An 18,959-nucleotide genomic window follows, 5' to 3' on the forward strand; every position below is an offset into this window, starting at 1 on the left:
ATGTAAACACAGGGACCACTGTTAAAGTGAGGTAACATGCATTTCTGAAATGAATATCTAATAAATGATTTTGCACGATTAAAATGTTACCTGCTATTAATATTTGAAACTGCATCCTAACTGAAAAAACTACAATTAATTCTACATGCCAATTTTATTTTTAGGCCTTGTTGAAATGTTCAGTATTAAATGAATCAACATCTCCACCCTGGGTCACTATCTCAAGCAAAGGAAGGCAACGGGATAAAACACTCAAGACCTAAAACGCACCATTTCAACAGCAGGTTCAGTTTCAGAAACATTCAATGATTCTAAGCATGGCAAGGAAGACAATGTGGTGAACTATCAAACTACATGTTATGTCCATGCCAGGAACAGGTTCAATAATGCAAAAAAGATTAATTTTAAAATCAAAACCACTGGTCACTCTTGAGAATAACTGACAAGGAGATCTTGATTTAAATCTTAATTAAAATGTTTTTAGCTCTAACCACATCATTCCTATGCCCATCTTTATCGTCCTCTACTATTTCATTGTGCAGTGTGGTATAACTGTTAGTCCCTGCCTGAGGATTGCGTTTTGGAAGGGACAGGATGCCATGACTGAGAGGAGCAATAAGAAAAAGCAACACTCAAAGCCAATCAGGCTCATACCCTCTGCTATCACGTTCAAGCTTAAAATTTCCCCCCAGTTTATGAGGAAAAAATAGAGGACACTATTTGGTAAAGCCAAGATTTTTAGAAACAGGACACTAAAGTTAAGCTCCTATATGTCACCTGATTTTCACCCAATAGCTGCCCATGAAATCAAGGTAGTTTCTGATAGTCAAAACATTTGAATATCAGTTCACTTAGGTGTGTAAATATGTTTTGAAAATCTTGGTGTAAGACTCCAGGGAACAGCCTGATGGAAATCCTTGAAAAGATTAAAGGAAAACACACTCTGCAGTCTCTGAAAACCAATATTTAATACAAAGTAGTTGATCCATTTTTCCACAATACCCTTAAAAAGTAAACCCTTTTTCCACCCAATTCCACTAACATGAGGCCAACTGTGTAAATGTAAGAATGCATGCTGTGACATACCAGATTGCTTTTTCCAGCATGAAAGGGTATATTCATTCCATTGTTTAATAACTGTACTACAATAGACTCCATAGCCTCAATCAGGATCTACACCCTGTCATATTAGGTGCTGTACACTCACCTGAATACATATCTCTGCCCTGAAGAGCTCTCAGTAAGGTAAGTGAAACAAAAAGGGGGCAGTTACATACACAATTTTTAATCATAAAATCCAGCAGGGCTCTAATTGTCAACTTCAGCTGAGACCAAGGATTGATTGGACACAGACTGAATCATCCTTGCACTGTTAGAGATGGCCCCTCTAAGGTCAGAGTTGAGGCACAGACAGTACAGTGTAGGCAAATATGATCTGCTGCTGTTTGTGCTGCATCTATTTTATGCACTAATAACCTCCCTTCCAGTGCTGTCAGTCCAGCTACTACCAAAGCCCTGAAACAGTCTTATGTTCACAGCAATTAAAACTGTTCTTATAAGTTGCAGAGACTTTCTCCTTTGAATTTACACTTGGGTTTCAGTGATTTTGTATTGCATTCTGGAACTGGTTGTATACAATCTCCCCCAGAATACTGATGTAATCTGCGATGTGTTTGAAAAATATTAGTTATAACCTGGACCTGCTGATAACATAAAGGGCTTAATCATCATAAGATTTTGAACAATATTCCTCACATGATCACGCCAAAGTATTAAATCCTGGCAGCTGAAACCTAACAGATAATTGCAACTTGGTTAAAAATAGGTTGCTAGTGTCTGGTGTAGATTTAGCAAGAATATTTCAAGGTTTCTGTTGCATGTTTAATTAAATCTAAACTGAATCTTCATCGATCTCTGACACTGGCTTTAAATGAACTCAGTTTCTAGAGCTACGATATTAGAATGTCTTTCCTTTTGCCTCTGCAGTCCTGGACAAGTCTGGAAAAGATATGGAATTAGTAATTCATTTTCCATATTTTCCATGTGTGGGAAATCTGGACTGAGTAACACAATATTAAAAAAAAATTAGTGAATTTATCTCCTCCAAGAACTTGACATATTGACATCAGATCAGCTCCTGTATGAATATCAGATATTGCCAATTTATGCACAACTGTTACACGATACTGAAAGCCAACAATTTAGTAAGTGCAAAAAAGTTTCTATCCATTTTTATTTTTCCAACATGATTCTAGTCACACAGTAGGAGATTCTATCTCAAAATTGACAGGGAACATGAGCACCATTATAATAAAATCCTGTGAAATTAGAATATTTGCATTCAAAAGCCAAGTATATAATTACATATTAAGAAATTACTGAATGCAAAATACAGCACAAAATACAGTACATATTTTAAGATGTGTACGCTAAATGGTTGATGGTGTTTTCAGAATTTGAAAGAAAAATCACCATTACAAAGATCAGTGCATTAAAACAGTGGTTGCTCCACAAAGTTCTCCCCTTTTCATTGCAGGAAGGCCAACAGTTAACCAGAGAAGAAATTAAACCAGCAGGAGACTGCTAGGTAAGAACAATGCAACTCCCACCATGATAACATTTAAAAGTCTAGTCACATCACATTTAAAAACACAATTTAAAACCTAAAGACAGCTTACATAGCTTTACTTTCTATTTCAGCATTCAACAAGCAGATGCTGGCCTTTGCAGGAAAAAAAGGATTTACTGGCTACCAAAGACAGATTCCTAAATTTCAGATATAAATTATTTTTCATATGGGATAATTTCTACAGATCTTATAACTTTGTACAGGAAAAGTTATAAAAAAGAACAAGTGCTAACAGATGGAAACTCTTAAATACCTTTACAAAATGACACAAAAATGGCAGACAAGTTTGTTGAAGGAGCATTATACTTTAGGTTTGGTTTTTGACCCAACTCATTCTGGGCAAAGTCCCACCAATATACCGGAATTATCAAAACACGTTTTTGTACTTTGATGTATGGGACTTTATGTAAATTAATTCCCTCACCAGCAGAAATCCCTTCCCCTCAATATCCTCTTCCCCTAATTGGGACGAAGCTGCTACAGAATGTACAACTTCCCTTGCAGATTCTCAAATTCCACTGAAAAATACAGGAGACCAGTTCTGATAAAACCCCTAACTACATGGGAATTAAATACAAATTAGGGACAAAAGAGGAAGAGTGCTCTATGGGAATTTATTACTCTAATCAGAAACAGGAGTAGTAATTAAGGGCTCCTGGGACTCTTTGTAACCTTGGGTAACTTGTAAACTGTTCTGTATAACACTGAACAGGCCCACTGGTTTATGAAAATAATCTATACATACATTTTGTAAAACAAATATTACAAAGTGTGTTTGTTCCTCACAATTTGTTAAAGCAACAACACTGAACCCCTCCTTGTCAGACACCTTATAAGCCGAATTTGAACCCAAGCTCTGATCTCACAGATGTTTGGAACAGTTTGATTCTGTTTGCTCTTCAAAATGATTATAAAGTGCTCAAAAATTCCTTGACCTGCAAAAGAAGAATATTTTGAATCAAATGAAGTGTATTTATGAAACAGATCTAAGAGAACTGTCTTTTCACCTCTCTACTGCCTTATACTGTACAAGGTGTAATTACTGGGTGAAATAAAATCTCATGGCAAAGCATGTGATTTTGTGGCCAGAGTTGCAGAAGTTCAGTAGGTGCAGAACCCCAGGTAGCCACACATTATACTGATGTGGAATTCTTCAGTGCTCCTAAGACATGTGAAAACTGTCCTAAACTGCAACAAGATTATTTAAAATCACATCTAAAGTTGTTACAGAAGAATGGATTCAACATGTATATAAATTCAGAAAATAAACATTCCAAATATATGAACACTAATGAGCCCCCATGCAGCTACAGTAACTCCTCACTTAACATGGTAGTTATGTTCCTGAAAAATACGACTAAGCGAAATGATGTTAAGCTAATCCAGTTTCCCCATAAGAATTAATGTAAATGGGGGGGTTAGGTGTCCCCACTCTGCTCTGTATGGAGAAGGGGTAAGCGGGGTGTAGGAGCGGGGGGAGGGGTACACCCTGACATTAGCCCATCTCCCTTCCCCTCTCCCCCTCCACTTGCACAGTAAGCAGAAGGCTTGGGGACCAGCTACAAGGCAGAGGGCAGGAGCAGCACATGGCAGTGGGGGGAGGGATAGCTGCAATTGCTAGCCTGCTGGGTGCCTGCTGCACAGGAAACTTAGAGGAGCAGGGAGCTGATAGGGAGGCTGTCAGTCCACCTTGGTTCCAAGCCTCCACCAGCTAGCTGTAACAGGCTGCTCTTCCTGCAAGCACTGGACAAAGCAGGCGGCTGCCAAACAATGAGCATTGCACAACTTTAAACGAGCATGTTCCCTAATTGATCAGCAACGTAACAAGAAACAACATTTACCGGGATGACTTTAAATGAGGAGCTACTGTATTTGAGAATTTGCTCTTCAGGATTAGAGATACAGTAGAACCTCAAATTTATGAACACCAGAGTTACAAAATGACCAGTCAACCACACACCTCAGTTGTAACTGGAAGCACATGATCAGGTAGCAGCAGCGACCAAAAAAAAATAAGAAAACCCCAAATACAGTACAGTACTGTGTTAAACGTGAAATAAAGGGAAAGCAGCATTTTTCTTCTGTATAGTAAAGTTTCGTACATCACCTGCACTACATCGGTCACCTCTGTACGCCTTCTGATCTCCTCATTAGCTAAGAAATAGATCAGATTGATGCAACAAAACCCTTAGCTTAGTTTCTCCCAAACTACTCAAAGAAATATATTTGATCCAAAAATGCAACAGCTCCATTTTATATTCCACATTATTTCCCAAATAAATTGAGAAACTAAATTTGAAAAGTAGCCTACCACACTGCTTTTCAGTGGCATTTTTGTCTGCTTCTTTAACAAACATTTTTGTAGTTGTATATGACTATAGTAGAATGGCAGCAACATAATAGTTTCTCTCCGTCAAGAACACACAAGATTATTTAACCAGTGTAACATCAAGCTGGAAAATCATTTACAAATGAAGAAAACTTGATTGTTTAATGTTTAAGAAACATGCTTAATATGTAAACAGTGAAGTATGTTTTATGATTTTATATATCTCCTCCCTGCATTAGTAGTTTTATTTTTTAATTACAGTCTTTCAATGGGCTTATATACTGCCAGTGTCACAAATAAGATTTATATATTTACTCAACATTTTCCTTTTTTCTTTTTGCTGCTTTGGGTCAGAACTCAGACATGTTAGTTACTGACTCAAAGTGGTGATAGTAGTGGGCTGAATGGGGGAGTGATTGGTATTGCTCAGAAACCCTAGGTGCATATATTTGTGAATGTACACACACACACACACACACACACACAGGCAGTTACCAGTGGTGGTCTCCAATGTGCCTTAAAAAAAAACTTTAGGTTAAATATTGCAGAGAAAAATTATGGTGAGAGACTGTTTTGAAGTTACAGACTACTGTTCCAAAGTATATAGTTTTCTTTGAACATAAATGTAATCTTATATTGAATATATATCAACATGTTTAAATAGCAAAAAGTTGGTATTTCTTGTTAAGTTTTACCTTTTCAATCATATTTTCATACTGGTCTTTGTTGCCTTTGAAATCTTCATTAACATCCAGTGTTAAGATGGGTACTTCTTCCAGGTATTCAAAATCCGTCCTATATAGAAATAGGGGTGTAGGAATAGGAAAAGGAGAAAAATTATATTAATTGCAAAGTAAAAATTTCATCAAAGCAATCTTAACAATGAAAATCTTCCAGATTGGGAGAACCGCAGAGCTTAAAATTATATCCATAATTTTTAAATCTAAAGCTAGATTCCTTGGTTAGGATCCTAAATAAATAACCTTGAATTTACAGTGTGCTGAGTGACCAGCACCTCCAAGTGACTTCAGTAATGTCCAGGCAGTGTATCCCAGCGAACTCAGTTCTGCAAACTGCTGAATGCTCTAAGCTCCAGCTGAGGTGAACGTGAATTGAAGGGCATCCTGGACCCACAAATGATGTTCAACACCCTGTGAGACTGAGCCCAATAAGACATTTACAGATATAGTATAAGAAAACCAAATGCATAAGATACTTGGTTTTTAAAAGCCATCATGGTTTGACATTTTCAAGGACATAAGAACACAAGAAAGGCCGTACTGGGTCAAAGGTCCATCTAGCCCAGTATCTGTCTACCGACAGTGGCCAATGCCAGGTGCCCCTGAGGGAGTGAACCTAACAGGCAATGATCAAGTGATCTCTCTCCTGCCATCCATCTCCATCCTCTGACGAACAGAGGCTAGGGACACCATTCTTACCCATCCTGGCTAATAGCCATTTATGGACTTAGCCACCATGAATTTATCCAGTCCCCTTTTAAACATTGTTATAGTCCTAGCCTTCACAACCTCCTCAGGTAAGGAGTTCCACAAGTTGACTGTGCGCTGCGTGAAGAAGAACTTCCTTTTATTTGTTTTAAACCTGCTGCCTATTAATTTCATTTGGTGACCCCTAGTTCTTGTATTATGGGAATAAGTAAATAACTTTTCCTTATCCACTTTCTCAACATCACTCATGATTTTATATACCTCTATCATGTCCCCCCTTAGTCTTCTCTTTTCCAAACTGAAGAGTCCTAGCCTCTTTAATCTTTCCTCATATGGGACCCTCTCTAAACCCCTAATCATTTTAGTTGCTCTTTTCTGAACCTTTTCTAGTGCTAGAATATCTTTTTTGAGGTGAGGAGACCACATCTGTACACAGTATTCGAGATGTGGGCGTACCATGGATAAATAAATAAGGGCAATAATATATTCTCAGTCTTATTCTCTATCCCCTTTTTAATGATTCCTAACATCCTGTTTGCTTTTTTGACCGCCTCTGCACACTGCGTGGACATCTTCAGAGAACTATCCACGATAACTCCAAGATCTTTTTCCTGACTCGTTGTAGCTAAATTAGCTCCCATCATATTGTATGTATAGTTGGGGTTATTTTTTCCAATGTGCATTACTTTACATTTATCCACATTAAATTTCATTTGCCATTTTGTTGCCCAATCACTTAGTTTTGTGAGATCTTTTTGAAGTTCTTCACAATCTGCTTTGGTCTTAACTATCTTGAGTAGTTTAGTATCATCTGCAAACTTTGCCACCTCACTGTTTACCCCTTTCTCCAGATCATTTATGAATAAATTGAATAGGATTGGTCCTAGGACTGACCCTTGGGGAACACCACTAGTTACCCCTCTCCATTCTGAGAATTTACCATTAATTCCTACCCTTTGTTCCCTGTCCTTTCATGGATTGAGAACTGGTTAAAGGACCTTTCCTTTTATCCCATGACAGCTTAATTTACGTAAGAGCCTTTGGTGAGGGACCTTGTCAAAGGGCAACTGAAGTCTTATGTGAAACCTTGTGGAAAGACACTGGCAAACACCTTCACTATCAAATGTTTCCAGGCATGCATTAGTCAAAATGAAAAAAAGCCTACCGCAATGTTCTATGCTGAAGCCAGCTTTCATGTTTGTAGTGAAGTTTCTCCAGATATTCAATAGGAATTTCTTGTTCTTCATCTCTTCCACGCAAGTAAATCCTATTTAAGCATTTCTAAAAGCAGAAAGAAAAGAAGTGGACCAATTAAACAAGAGAAGAAAATAAATTGGACTTTAATTCAACCCCCTTGAAGCTTTTTTTTTTTTTTTTTTAAATCCCAATACCCTACACTCCTACCAAAGATTACCACCCTTATATTAGTGAGTGAGTTTTGGGAGTACAGAAAGACTCTTCCATGTTTAGCTGATGGAGGCCAATGAGGTGGTGTTGGTTAACTGGCAGAAAAATGGTAAAAAACAATATAAAGAGAAACTTTGCATCAGTTCTTCAACATTGGCACTTACAGGTTCACTTGATTATATCCTTTTATTGGGGAATGTGAACAACTATTCTTGAGAATTATTGTTGCCGTTGTGGATTCAAAAATTCAAAAGGTAAATCTTTCACTTAAAGGCAAAATATAAAATAAAAGTTCAAGTTCATCCTGCAACCCCAGGACACTAATAAAAAAGGTGGTTTTTTCAGTACTCCACACAATATGGAAGTGATGTGTAAAGGTGCAGGTTCAGTTAAAAGTTCCAACAACATTTTTTTGATTTTTCAGACCTTGTGATATGTAGAAAAGTTTTATTGCTGACTTTTATTTAAAAAAGGTATTTACTTATATTACCTTATGGCACCTTTTATCAGAAGATGATAAAGAGTATTGCCCTGAGATTATTTTTATAATCTTTTATAGGTTATATGCAAAAGAGATGGGTTTGTGCCCTTTATTATGGTGTATGAAGAGAGCCAGAACAGTTAAAATAAAAGGCAGAAGAAAACAGTCTATAGCATTAGAAATTCATGTCTTGTCTAGTTTCTGGAGAACTATGATTATGACATCAGAAGAGCGAAGAGTTGAAGAAAAGGAATTTTTAGTCAGCCTGTTTAAAACCTGTTTGTTTTGCTGACATCTACTTAATTCCAAAGGCTCATGAGCCCTTGGGAGAAATGGTGTCTTAGCAACCCCAAACACTCAAATGAAGGTGAGAGTTCAGAAAATATCTTTGGAGCCCACCAAGAGGTCCTTTGGCAAAACAGGGGAAGGCCAAACTTGAAATTCCTGATTACTGTAAAATGAAAAATAAGACTATTTTTCAACACATGCATCTTTTAGCATTCTCTATAAATAATAGAACAGCAAAAAAAGGGGCAAAAACTAAATTAAAAAAACCTTTATGAATTGAGAACCAGGCACAGAGAAATCAAATTTGCTCAATATCACAGATCAACTCTGTGGGAGAGCCAGCAATAGAACCAAGAATTCTTGACCCTTGGTCCAGTGCATAAGTAGTAGTTTGCTGACCACTCTTACTATGAAGCTTGTCTATATCTTGTCTAAGTAACTACAGGTTTAAAGTAGCATGTTCAAATAATTCAGGCCAAAACCTGAGATTTTCTTAAAATGCTAAGATTGCAAAACTCAGTAAGAATAGAATGTGTCAGTGGCTTGATATTTGGTGGTGGTGATGGAGCAATTCAAACTTTTTATTTAGCTATTCCCCTGTAGTGATAGAAACTCAAACACCGCAGCATTATGCCAATACGTTCAGTGCAAGAAGTGCACTTGACTGATCTAGATACAACGTCCTAGCTGAATGAAATGGAAAAAGTCAACAGCATAAATGGTGTAAAAAGTATATTGGATTTTTAAAGTTCTTTTGATTTTAATAATCTGAAGTATTATTTGAAAGGATTTTAACATATGTCTGGAATTTTCATGATCCTCAATGCTAGTGTTGCCTTATACCCCTCCCTGTCCCCAATCTAGCGTTACCTGATCTTAGAAAGAGTAAATGCAAGGTGTTTGCCATGTCATAAAATAGGAGTCAAGAAAATTGAAGTATCCCTTGACATATCAGCACTACCCAGAGCAATCTTTAAACATACAGATGCAGGAAGACTTGCAAAGATGTGAAGAGCAGTCCCTAAACTTTCCAGGAATACATTAGACATGTTTTGCAGCATGAGCTATCGTGGGTGAATACCCACTTCGTCGGATGCAAGTAGTGGAAATTTCCAGGGGCAGGTATATATAAGCAAGCAAGAAGCAAGCTAGAGATAACAAGGTTAGATCAATCAGGGAGGATAAAGAGAAAAGGATAAATGGACAAATCAGATATTAGGAATGGCAATATACAAAAACCTGTAGGAGAACACTTCAACCTCCCTGGCCACACAATAGCCGATCTTAAGGTGGCCATCCTGCAGCAAAAAAAACGTCAGGACCAGACTTCAAAGAGAAACTGCTGAGCTTCAGTTCATCTGCAAATTTGACACCATCAGCTCAGGATTAAACAAAGACTGTGAATGGCTTGCCCACTACAGAACCAGTTTCTCCTCCCTTGGTTTTCACACCTCAACTGCTAGAACAGGGCCTCATCCTCCCTGATTGATCTAACCTCGTTATCTCTAGCTTGCTTCTTGATTGCTTATATATATACACACAACCTGCCCCTGGAAATTTCCACTACTTGCATCCGACGAAGTGGGTATTTACCCACGAAAGCTCATGCTGCTAAACATCTGTTAGTCTATAAGGTGCCACAGGATTCTTTGCTGCTTTTACAGAACCAGACTAACACGGCTACCCCTCTGATATTAGGGATGTTAAATCCTGCCTGTACAGATGACCAGTTAAGTCACACAATAGCTCCAAGTTCTTCTATTGGCCACAGAGAGTGATCAAGCCAAATCTACACCATCCCTTATATGGTGTAGATTACTCTATAAACTGAGAGTACGCCTCCATTCATAAATACTTTGACATTGCTCTTATCAAGAAATATGTCCCGGACTGGCATAGGATTCCAAAAAAGAGCATTCTTCCCCCTAAGAAATAGTTACAGCAGTAGTGGAAAAGTGCAATATGGAAAGAGCAGCCAACAGTCTTAACTGTGGTTAAATGTTTATAGCAAAGGACTGGAAATTAGGACACCTGGGTACTATTCCTGGCTTTGCCTCGGACTGTGACCTTAGACAAGTTGCTTACGGCCATACTTTCCCCTTGTCACAGAACAGATGGGCCTATAATCACAGTCAAATAAGTAAACAGCTACATGGCATCATATGGGAGCAAGCAGCCTCAACCACTCTCTCCTTGCCAGTGTCAATCACTGAATACAGTATGCATCCAGACAGAAGGGAAGGAGTCACGAACAGGCCACCTTGCACAGCAAAGGCAGCAGTAAAGATACTTGCACAGGAAATGAATACTGACAAGGGCTGGTAATAAAAAGTGTCAAAACTATACTGACAGACAATAGGAAAATTTCCCTCCCCCAGCCTATGACAAATAAGGCAAACGAGGCAGCAAGGCTTACATCGGTATGGGCTTCAGAATGATTGAGAGCCAGAAAGAGGCACTTCTGATATCCATCTGTGACCCAAAAGCCATGGAATTTCCACTGGTTTTTCCATTGTAATCTCCATCCAGTGTGTAGATTTTAGTACATTGCCAAAAGAACACAGGGCTAGTGGGCAGGGAGCAAAGTGGCTGAGCTCTGAATCCAAGTCATCTTGCCTTCTCAGGCAGAACAGCCATATTGTCTCCTTAATCTCTCTATGCTTCAGTTTTCTTTATCTGTAAAGAATATCATCTCACAGGAGCATTGTGAGGCTTTACTAATATATGTAAAGCACTTTGAGATCCTTGATGATATAAATAGGAAAAATATTATTTCTAGGCATTTTCCTGGACAGAAGTCCACTTTCTCTGCCCCAACTTTATTTCCCAGACAGCTGTGTTGCCACTAGGTAACATGCCTGGCGTTGGTGTTTCAACATGAGCAGTCACAAGTTTAAAGATTCTGATACAGACAGCTTGGGCTGAAGATTTGCTTGAAAGTAACAGATTTCTCAAAAAACTAGTAGTTTTGTGGATACCTTAAAAAGACACCACTTTCTATGGAGTATTAAAGAGTGCAACCTGGCAAAATAGTTCTACACTCATGTAGGCAAAGATTTATAGGCAAGGCTCAGAGCCTAGATTGGTCAATCTGATCGCACTCTCATTCTTGTTAAATTCATAAAGTTTTATTTCTCACCTCTGGAGTGGCTCTGAGATAAATGATTCCATCTAGTTGAAGGCTTTGACCAAACTGCTTATTCATCCATTCATGCCAATCTTGGTAAACTGTCCATTCGGTCTCATTCATGCAATCAGATTCATATAAATTAGATGCAAAAATATACCTAAAACCCAAAAGATTTATCGAACAATGAGGAAATGTAAGTCATGTTATTTAAGTATTCAGTTCAATATGCTCTGCAATATCTAGAAAAAAAAAATGGATGAGCTACTTTTGTAGCCTGATTGATGTTTAGATTGCAAAAAACTCAATTGTCCATGAATAGTTTTGCTAAAATCTGACAGTTTTGTTCCACTGGCTCACCTGAAGGAGTCAGGTGATCTTATTACTAGATTATATTTAACCCTTTGCTCTCTTTCTAGATGGCTGCAGTCTTGCCACCCACCTGGTCCCCTTCCCCATGCTATTTCAGTTGCAGTTTCCCACAGAATCATGCATAGCTGCCATGTTCAGACATATGCTCTATTACCTCTCTGCTAGATTCACTACCTTTTGGAGACTGCAACAAGAGCATTTAGGCCAGTATACACAGTTCCTCCACTGAAATCTGTCACACCATGGAAACTGGCTAAGACTATCCTCATGCACTATTAACCCCAAAACTGCTGACATGGGACTCAATAGTGAAGTTCTACCCCCTGCAACCAGAGACTGAAAGGTACAACACTTAGGAGCAAAGATACAGCAGCTCTCATAGAACATGGGAACAACAAGTTCGAGAGAGATGTAGAATTTGCTCTTCTTTCTCCCCTCAACCCTGCCCCTGCTTTTTTAAGAGGACAGAAAATTACATATATTTAATATAATTCAGTTAATAGAACAAAGTTATTGTCTGAGCTGGTAAAATGACCTCATTGTACAATAATACAGAAAGAAAGTGAGCAATGGATTCACTGATAATATCGTAAACTCACCAGAGCCAGTCGCAAATCACTGGTTCTGAAGTACTTATGAAAGCTCATCTGCTTTCTAGACATTACAAGGATTCTCCTACTCAGCGAAGTGTCCGCAAATTAAACATACCTGTCGCTATACACGGATCGCTCAAAGAAGACCACAGGGTTCTCCATCTCTCTGATTTTCCCATTAAGGGATTTGAGCTGAGCCCGGATCCTGCTCAGGCAGGCATACGTCTGGAAGGTGAAAGACCACCGGTCCGGTTTCTCATACATCATCTGGAGCACATTCCCCCCACTTTTCTGTGACGTCGTCAGCTCCTATTTTTAACAAAGTAAGTCACCCTATGATTATGGGGTCCAACTTCTCGAAGTTACCTCTAAAATGCCCCAAATTGCTTACCATGACAAAACGGTGTAGCCTCTTTTTTCAGGGCTAGAATTGTCTGCACCTACTCTTAATCTCCATTTATAAGTGTGTGTGTCATTTGTACACACCTTAACTCCCTTTGTTGTGCTGGGGTGTTGAAACACACTACAAATTGCATCCTGCACTTTTCTGAGACCCCCTGTGACATTGGGGCATAGTGTGTGAGAGCACAATGCAACCGGTTTTTATTTGGGAAAACACAATTATAAACTGTGCAGCATTTTACCTTTATTCACCTATGGGGAAGATTTCACGCAAGAGTTTGCAAGTCATATTCCCCTCAGGCATATTGCAAGGCATGAGACACCAAAGGTCAAATGCCTCAACACTTGAGTTAAATTCAGCAACCAATTATGTGTTTTGGACAAATAGTGTTCTGTTCCTATTGTTGTTTTCAGGGCTGTTGTAGCTAGGGTGACCAGATGAGAGGAAGAAAATAGTGTGTGCGTGTGCGTCTCTCTCTCTCTCTCTCTCTCTCACACACACACAGGATATGAGAAAGACAAGGTAGGTGAGGTAATAGCTTTTATTCAACCAACAGAAGCGGGTCCAATAAAAGATATTACCTCAGCCACATTGTCTTTCTGTCACTAACATTTTAGGAACATCTTACTCATTTGACAGTATATTTCATGTTTTGGAAGCATGGCAAATTGTTTCTTTTGAACAAATATTCCCAGGGCATGTCAGCTTCTCTTTGAGGAACAGCTTCAACCCATGTCAATTTCAAGAACTAGTGTGTCTACATTAGCCTTTTTTCTTTGTTGCTATTCCTGGTGGAGCTCCACAGGTTAGTCTCCTCTATCTCTTGGCTATCTATGGTAAAGTCATTGTTGGCATCTGTGTTTTTTGGTTTGGGGGGGGGGGGGGTGAACCTGGATACTTTCACCTATGGATATGGGTGAACCTGGATACTTTCAGCCTACAGCGTTTAAAATGCTTGGCGATCTCAGTTTTTAGTCACTATTTACAAATAATGTTTTAAACAAAATTAAGAGCTGGCAGTACAAAAAGCCAATCCCACACTCGCAAGAACTCCCTTTGCTCTGACACAGCAGTGTTAAATTTAATATTCAGCTGGCTTACCACATGCCATCTGTTATAGTTCACTTGATAACAGCTGCAGACATGACATCTAAGCAGATGGCTATATACACTCTAAACATGTCATATGAGGACAAGAACATATTCCCCTATACACAGAATTAGATATCTTCCTCTCTTAGCTGAATGAGTTACCTTTAGATGATTTTATTTAATTTTATTGTCCTGTATCATCAACAGCAGCTGGAATGCCACTGCATGCAAATTCAGCAAACAAAACTTGGGACATGAGCACTGTGTGCTTTACAGCTTTTCTAGTAAAGATGACCTGACATTCAAACACAAAGCCCTTAGTTTGTACAAATGGACATGGCAGCAAAAGGATTTACTCCATAATTTCTTGACAAAATTTCAGTGTTTGCACTCTAAGGAAAAAAGCATGGCTTAGGTGCTAATAGCGCAGCACTTGGAATGCAGAATACTGGGCTTTAATCTAGACTCTGCCACTGACTTAATATGTGACCTTTGGCAAGTCACTTAACCTTTCTAAGCCTCAATTTCCCTACATGAAATAGAGAATACTTCCCCACCTCATGTGGATGTTTGTAAAGTGCTTTGATATCCTTGGAAGGCAGGCATTATATAAACACAAAGTATTGTAGTAAGTGCTGTTAGTGCCTGCTATAGTTAAGGTCACAACACAGCCTCCATTAGAACCTTGTGTTTTTATAAACTTAAAAACCAAACAGCTTTCCAAAACACACACACATTTTGGCCCAATATGCTTTATGCTTAGTCTGTTCCCGAAGGCTCTATTTATGTGGAAATTTTGAATAAAATGCCTTTATCTGTTTGAGTAATAAGACTGTGGAGAGGCAGGGGAATATACATTTTGTGACACAGGGCTATATAAAGAAAATTACAAATTTTGTCTGGTCATAATCCTTCTACTGTGTGTGGGGAGCGGGGGTAGAGTGGAAAGGAGTGCCTTTGTTTTGCTTATGAAAAAGTGGCTTTGATTTAACAAAGGTACAATTGAAAATGGACTACATAATGTGGACATCAGAAAACTTACTAATGATGATAATTACTATGTTGCACTTCTGTGATGGCTTGCCTCTAAGGACTTTTATAAAATGAGTACACAGGTAATTTTTATAAACAGAGAAACTACTCTGCCACCAACCTGTTGTGTGGCCTTGGGTAACAGAATCCAGGTCTGACTCTCATGCCTGTATTCTAACCACTAGAACACACTGCTCCCATCTGTCTTAAGGTGAGCATATAAATATGTTTAATGCGCATGTATGCTCACTGGTTACCTAGACTATCCCAGACAAACATTTGTCAGGGATAGTCTAGGCATACTTAATTCTGCCTCAGCACAGGGGGATGAACTAGTGACTTCTTGAGATTCCGTCCAGGGCTACATTTCTATTATAAACGAAAGTATATCTGCTGAAGTTACACAATTAAGCAATATTCACTTTTTCTTTTAAACTTTCCTTATTAATTAGCTGTAAAACTATAGTTAGATTGTTGGCATTTCAGTTTTAAATTTCTCAGTCAAAAATGCTATATGTCAAAGCTAAACTCCACAGGATAATTTTATTATAGGCAGCTGTTGTTTTGGCTACAAGTAACGTTACCACATCGATGGCCACAGATACCAATCCTTGACTTGAAACAAGCAGTTGGAGGATCTCAACCATTATGAGCATTCATCTCCAAAAACTTCTTCATTGCAACCCGAAAGGGTTGTGAAAAGTTGCTTAGTTTGGATGATCTAGTACAATAACAAGCACATACTTTTCCCCATAAATGGTAGATGAGGCAAATGCCTTCACTGTTTAAAACTTTTGTTTAGTGCGTCAAAATACATTGTACTATTTTTTACACTTGAAAAAGTTCCTTTATGGCTCAGTGATAGCACTATTGTGCACAGATATTATGACTTGTGCCATTAGGTGGCAGCCATGAAGCAAGCTGAAATAGTGATAGATCCAGGTTTAGAATGCAAAAATCAAAATCAAAACCAGATTACATAAGCAATTTAGTCAGCAGTTCACATTCTTTTGCCAAAGGTTTCAGAAGATATCTCCTGGGACATCTGAAGTATTCTATGTTTTCTTCACGGAGATATATTAGCAAATCTGAGCTGTCTTTTTTGAATACTTTCTTATCGTGTTCTAGGCTATGGCTACACTACACAACTTTTAGTGACATGGCTGTTCCGCGACAGCCGTGATGCTAAAAGGCACACAGTGTAGCTGCTGTTTGTCGACAGGAGAGAGAGCTCTCCTTCCGACAAAAAATTTCCACCCCACACGAGCGACAGCAGTTCTCCTGCTGACAAAGCGCCATTCACACCAGCACTTTTTGTCAGTAAAACTTTTGCCGTTCGGGTGCGTGTGGCTTTTTAACACCCCTGAACGACAAAAGTTTTGCCGATGAAGTGCCAGTATAGACAACGCCAGTGGTGCCCAAGTAGGAGAGGCTGCGCAAGCAAGGACTGGCATTTTTCCATTATTTGTGCTGATTAGGTGTAAATGATGTTTACTCTGTAATATACTTGTAAGTCTAGACAGCCGAAAGGATTACTACACTCCCCATACCTACTCTTAAACATGTACGAGTGTAAACACACATTCCATTTGAGCATCACAGGCTTGCTTAATAAGGGTCAAAACCTACAAAGGTGAAAGGAAGTCAAATGAATATGAGAGTTGATGAAACTGTTACTATTACAGGTATATATACACACAGGTCATATTTTTATTACTGTTTTATTAGAGTAGAAGAGGCCTTGATCCCAAAGAAGTTTCTCCTTGCTCAATAATGGACAAATAATATGAAATACTAATCTCAATAAAAATCAAAGGCTATCATCATACCTCATCATCCTCTTGGCAGCTTTGAACATTGCACCATCTTTCTACAGGCTCAGGAACAACATCCCATTCCTGGCTAGCTTGTTTGAGAATATTCACAAATGTTGATTTTCCTGCCGCTGTTGGAAAAGAGCACAATAAATACATCAGTCAGAAAGTAATGAAAGTGGTTGTTAGCCACTAGACACTCTATTTTCCAGGTTCCATCAAATGCAACCTCCACTTCCAATGCATCACTGGTTTCATGAGAAGACCTCCCCAGTACATTCTCCTCCTACAATATTACAGCATCCATATGTAGATTAGGTCTTGGAACAAGGAACAACGCCAATGAGATCAAACAAATCTCTTTTTCCCCTTGTCTGTAACAACCATCAGCTGTGTAATATTTTCTGTAAATATTATATTTTCTGTAAAATTTATCAAAATATAACCTGACCCTGACCTTGTGTGCAGACTATATTCTATAGCAGGGTAGCAGAAGCATGTGAGAACATGTTAAAGAGGGAAGCTAATGTTCATTGTGGAACTAAAACGAGGGGGAAAAGTTTACATTAAATACATCACTATATTAGTCACCTGGAATTAAATGCTATGCTTAATGTCACAGAACAATTTTCACTAATAACTTCTTAATTATTCATAACTTTCTGGAAAAATTCATGATTGCTAAGCAAAGATAATAGTTTCAGAAAAAAACAGAAAAATAATTTTCACCATTTTTCTGTAATGGTGAAAAACTTCTTCTCACTATTGTCAAACTTCAAATGTTAATGGATGAACATTCCTGTCCGCTTGCACACGCATTTCTGACGCCCCAACTCCCCAAACACACACCCGGCAGGAATGACGCCGCAGTAAGAGATACAGCCGGTTCCAGCAGACACTGGACTGTGGCGAAAGAGAACATCCCCCTGTAACGCTGCAAAACGGGGGAACCGGGACACCCCGAGGGGTTGTTCAAAACAAAGGATTTTAGCCGCGAAACCGATAAACACCCGAGAGGCCCATAGCCCGGCCCGCGGCTTCGCGCCACGACGCGCTCGCTGGCTACCGGGCGGGCTCGGGAGGAGGCTCCCTGGGCAGGCGGTCCCGGCGCTTCCCGCCAAGGATCGAGGGATGGCGGTGCGTCACCTGAGGGGAGGGCGGCGCAGGCCCCTGGCGGGACAGGTGAGCAACGGCGGCTCCTCAGCGCTGGTCCCGGAGGGGCCAGGGCCGCGCGGCGGGGGAAGCGGGGAGGGGGGGGCGCTGCGGATCTCACCGATGTTGCCCTCTATAGCGATCTTCTTGACGCCGCTCTGGGCCCGGCAGCGCTTGGGGGGGGTGGCCATGGAGACGCGGGTGCTGCCGATGCTCAGCCTCTGCTCTAGCTCGCGCTCGCCGCTTCCCGCGTTCGAATTTGGCGCGCGGGGCTCGGGGAGTAGTTGTAGGGCGCAGTGACGTCACTGGCGCGTGTCACACCGCTTCCTCCGCGGGACAAAAGGTCGGCCAGCTGTTCCCGCGGCGGAACGTCAGGGTGCCCGCCAGGGCCAACGGCTGTCAGCCAGCGAAACGGCCCCGCCTCCCCATTGGCTGTTGGGGTTGGGGGAGGGGCAGGCTAAGCGGCGCCCTCGCTCCTCCAGCCCCGGACGGCGTGCGAGCGAGCGCAAAATCAATCGATTACAGAGCGACCGAGGCAGGGAAGCGGCTGAGCGCCGAGCGTGTCGCTCGCTGAATGGGCGCTTCTAGGGGCAGCGAGCACCCCCCTCCCCCATTGTTTTTCAACTCAGTCCAGAGTCTCTGGAGTCCTTATGGCACAGGCCAAGGCCAGTGCCTGTGCCTGGGATTGGAAACATTCACCACTTTCAGTCTGGGGCAACATGTGAGCAAAATTACCTCCAAAAGGTGTCTGTTTGGTGTCCTGACTTTATAGGGACAGTCCTGATATTTGGG

General features: G+C 40.1%; 1 protein-coding gene across 1 annotated transcript; it reads right to left on the minus strand.

The window, feature by feature from the left end:
- Positions 1 to 2,187: 2,187 nt before the first annotated feature.
- On the minus strand, positions 2,188 to 18,520 carry DCK (deoxycytidine kinase). Its single transcript, XM_039539288.1, has 7 exons — positions 18,289 to 18,520; positions 17,031 to 17,146; positions 12,790 to 12,983; positions 11,722 to 11,869; positions 7,572 to 7,687; positions 5,654 to 5,753; positions 2,188 to 3,564 (listed from the first exon to the last, which is right to left on the minus strand). Exons 1-7 carry the CDS (start codon positions 18,356 to 18,358, stop codon positions 3,538 to 3,540), a joined length of 771 nt encoding a protein of 256 aa, XP_039395222.1. The 5' UTR covers positions 18,359 to 18,520; the 3' UTR covers positions 2,188 to 3,537.
- Between the last annotated feature and the right edge of the window lie 439 nt (positions 18,521 to 18,959).

This window comes from Mauremys reevesii, linkage group 5 (assembly GCF_016161935.1).
Source record: "Mauremys reevesii isolate NIE-2019 linkage group 5, ASM1616193v1, whole genome shotgun sequence".
NCBI classification, from domain to species: Eukaryota; Metazoa; Chordata; order Testudines; family Geoemydidae; genus Mauremys; species Mauremys reevesii.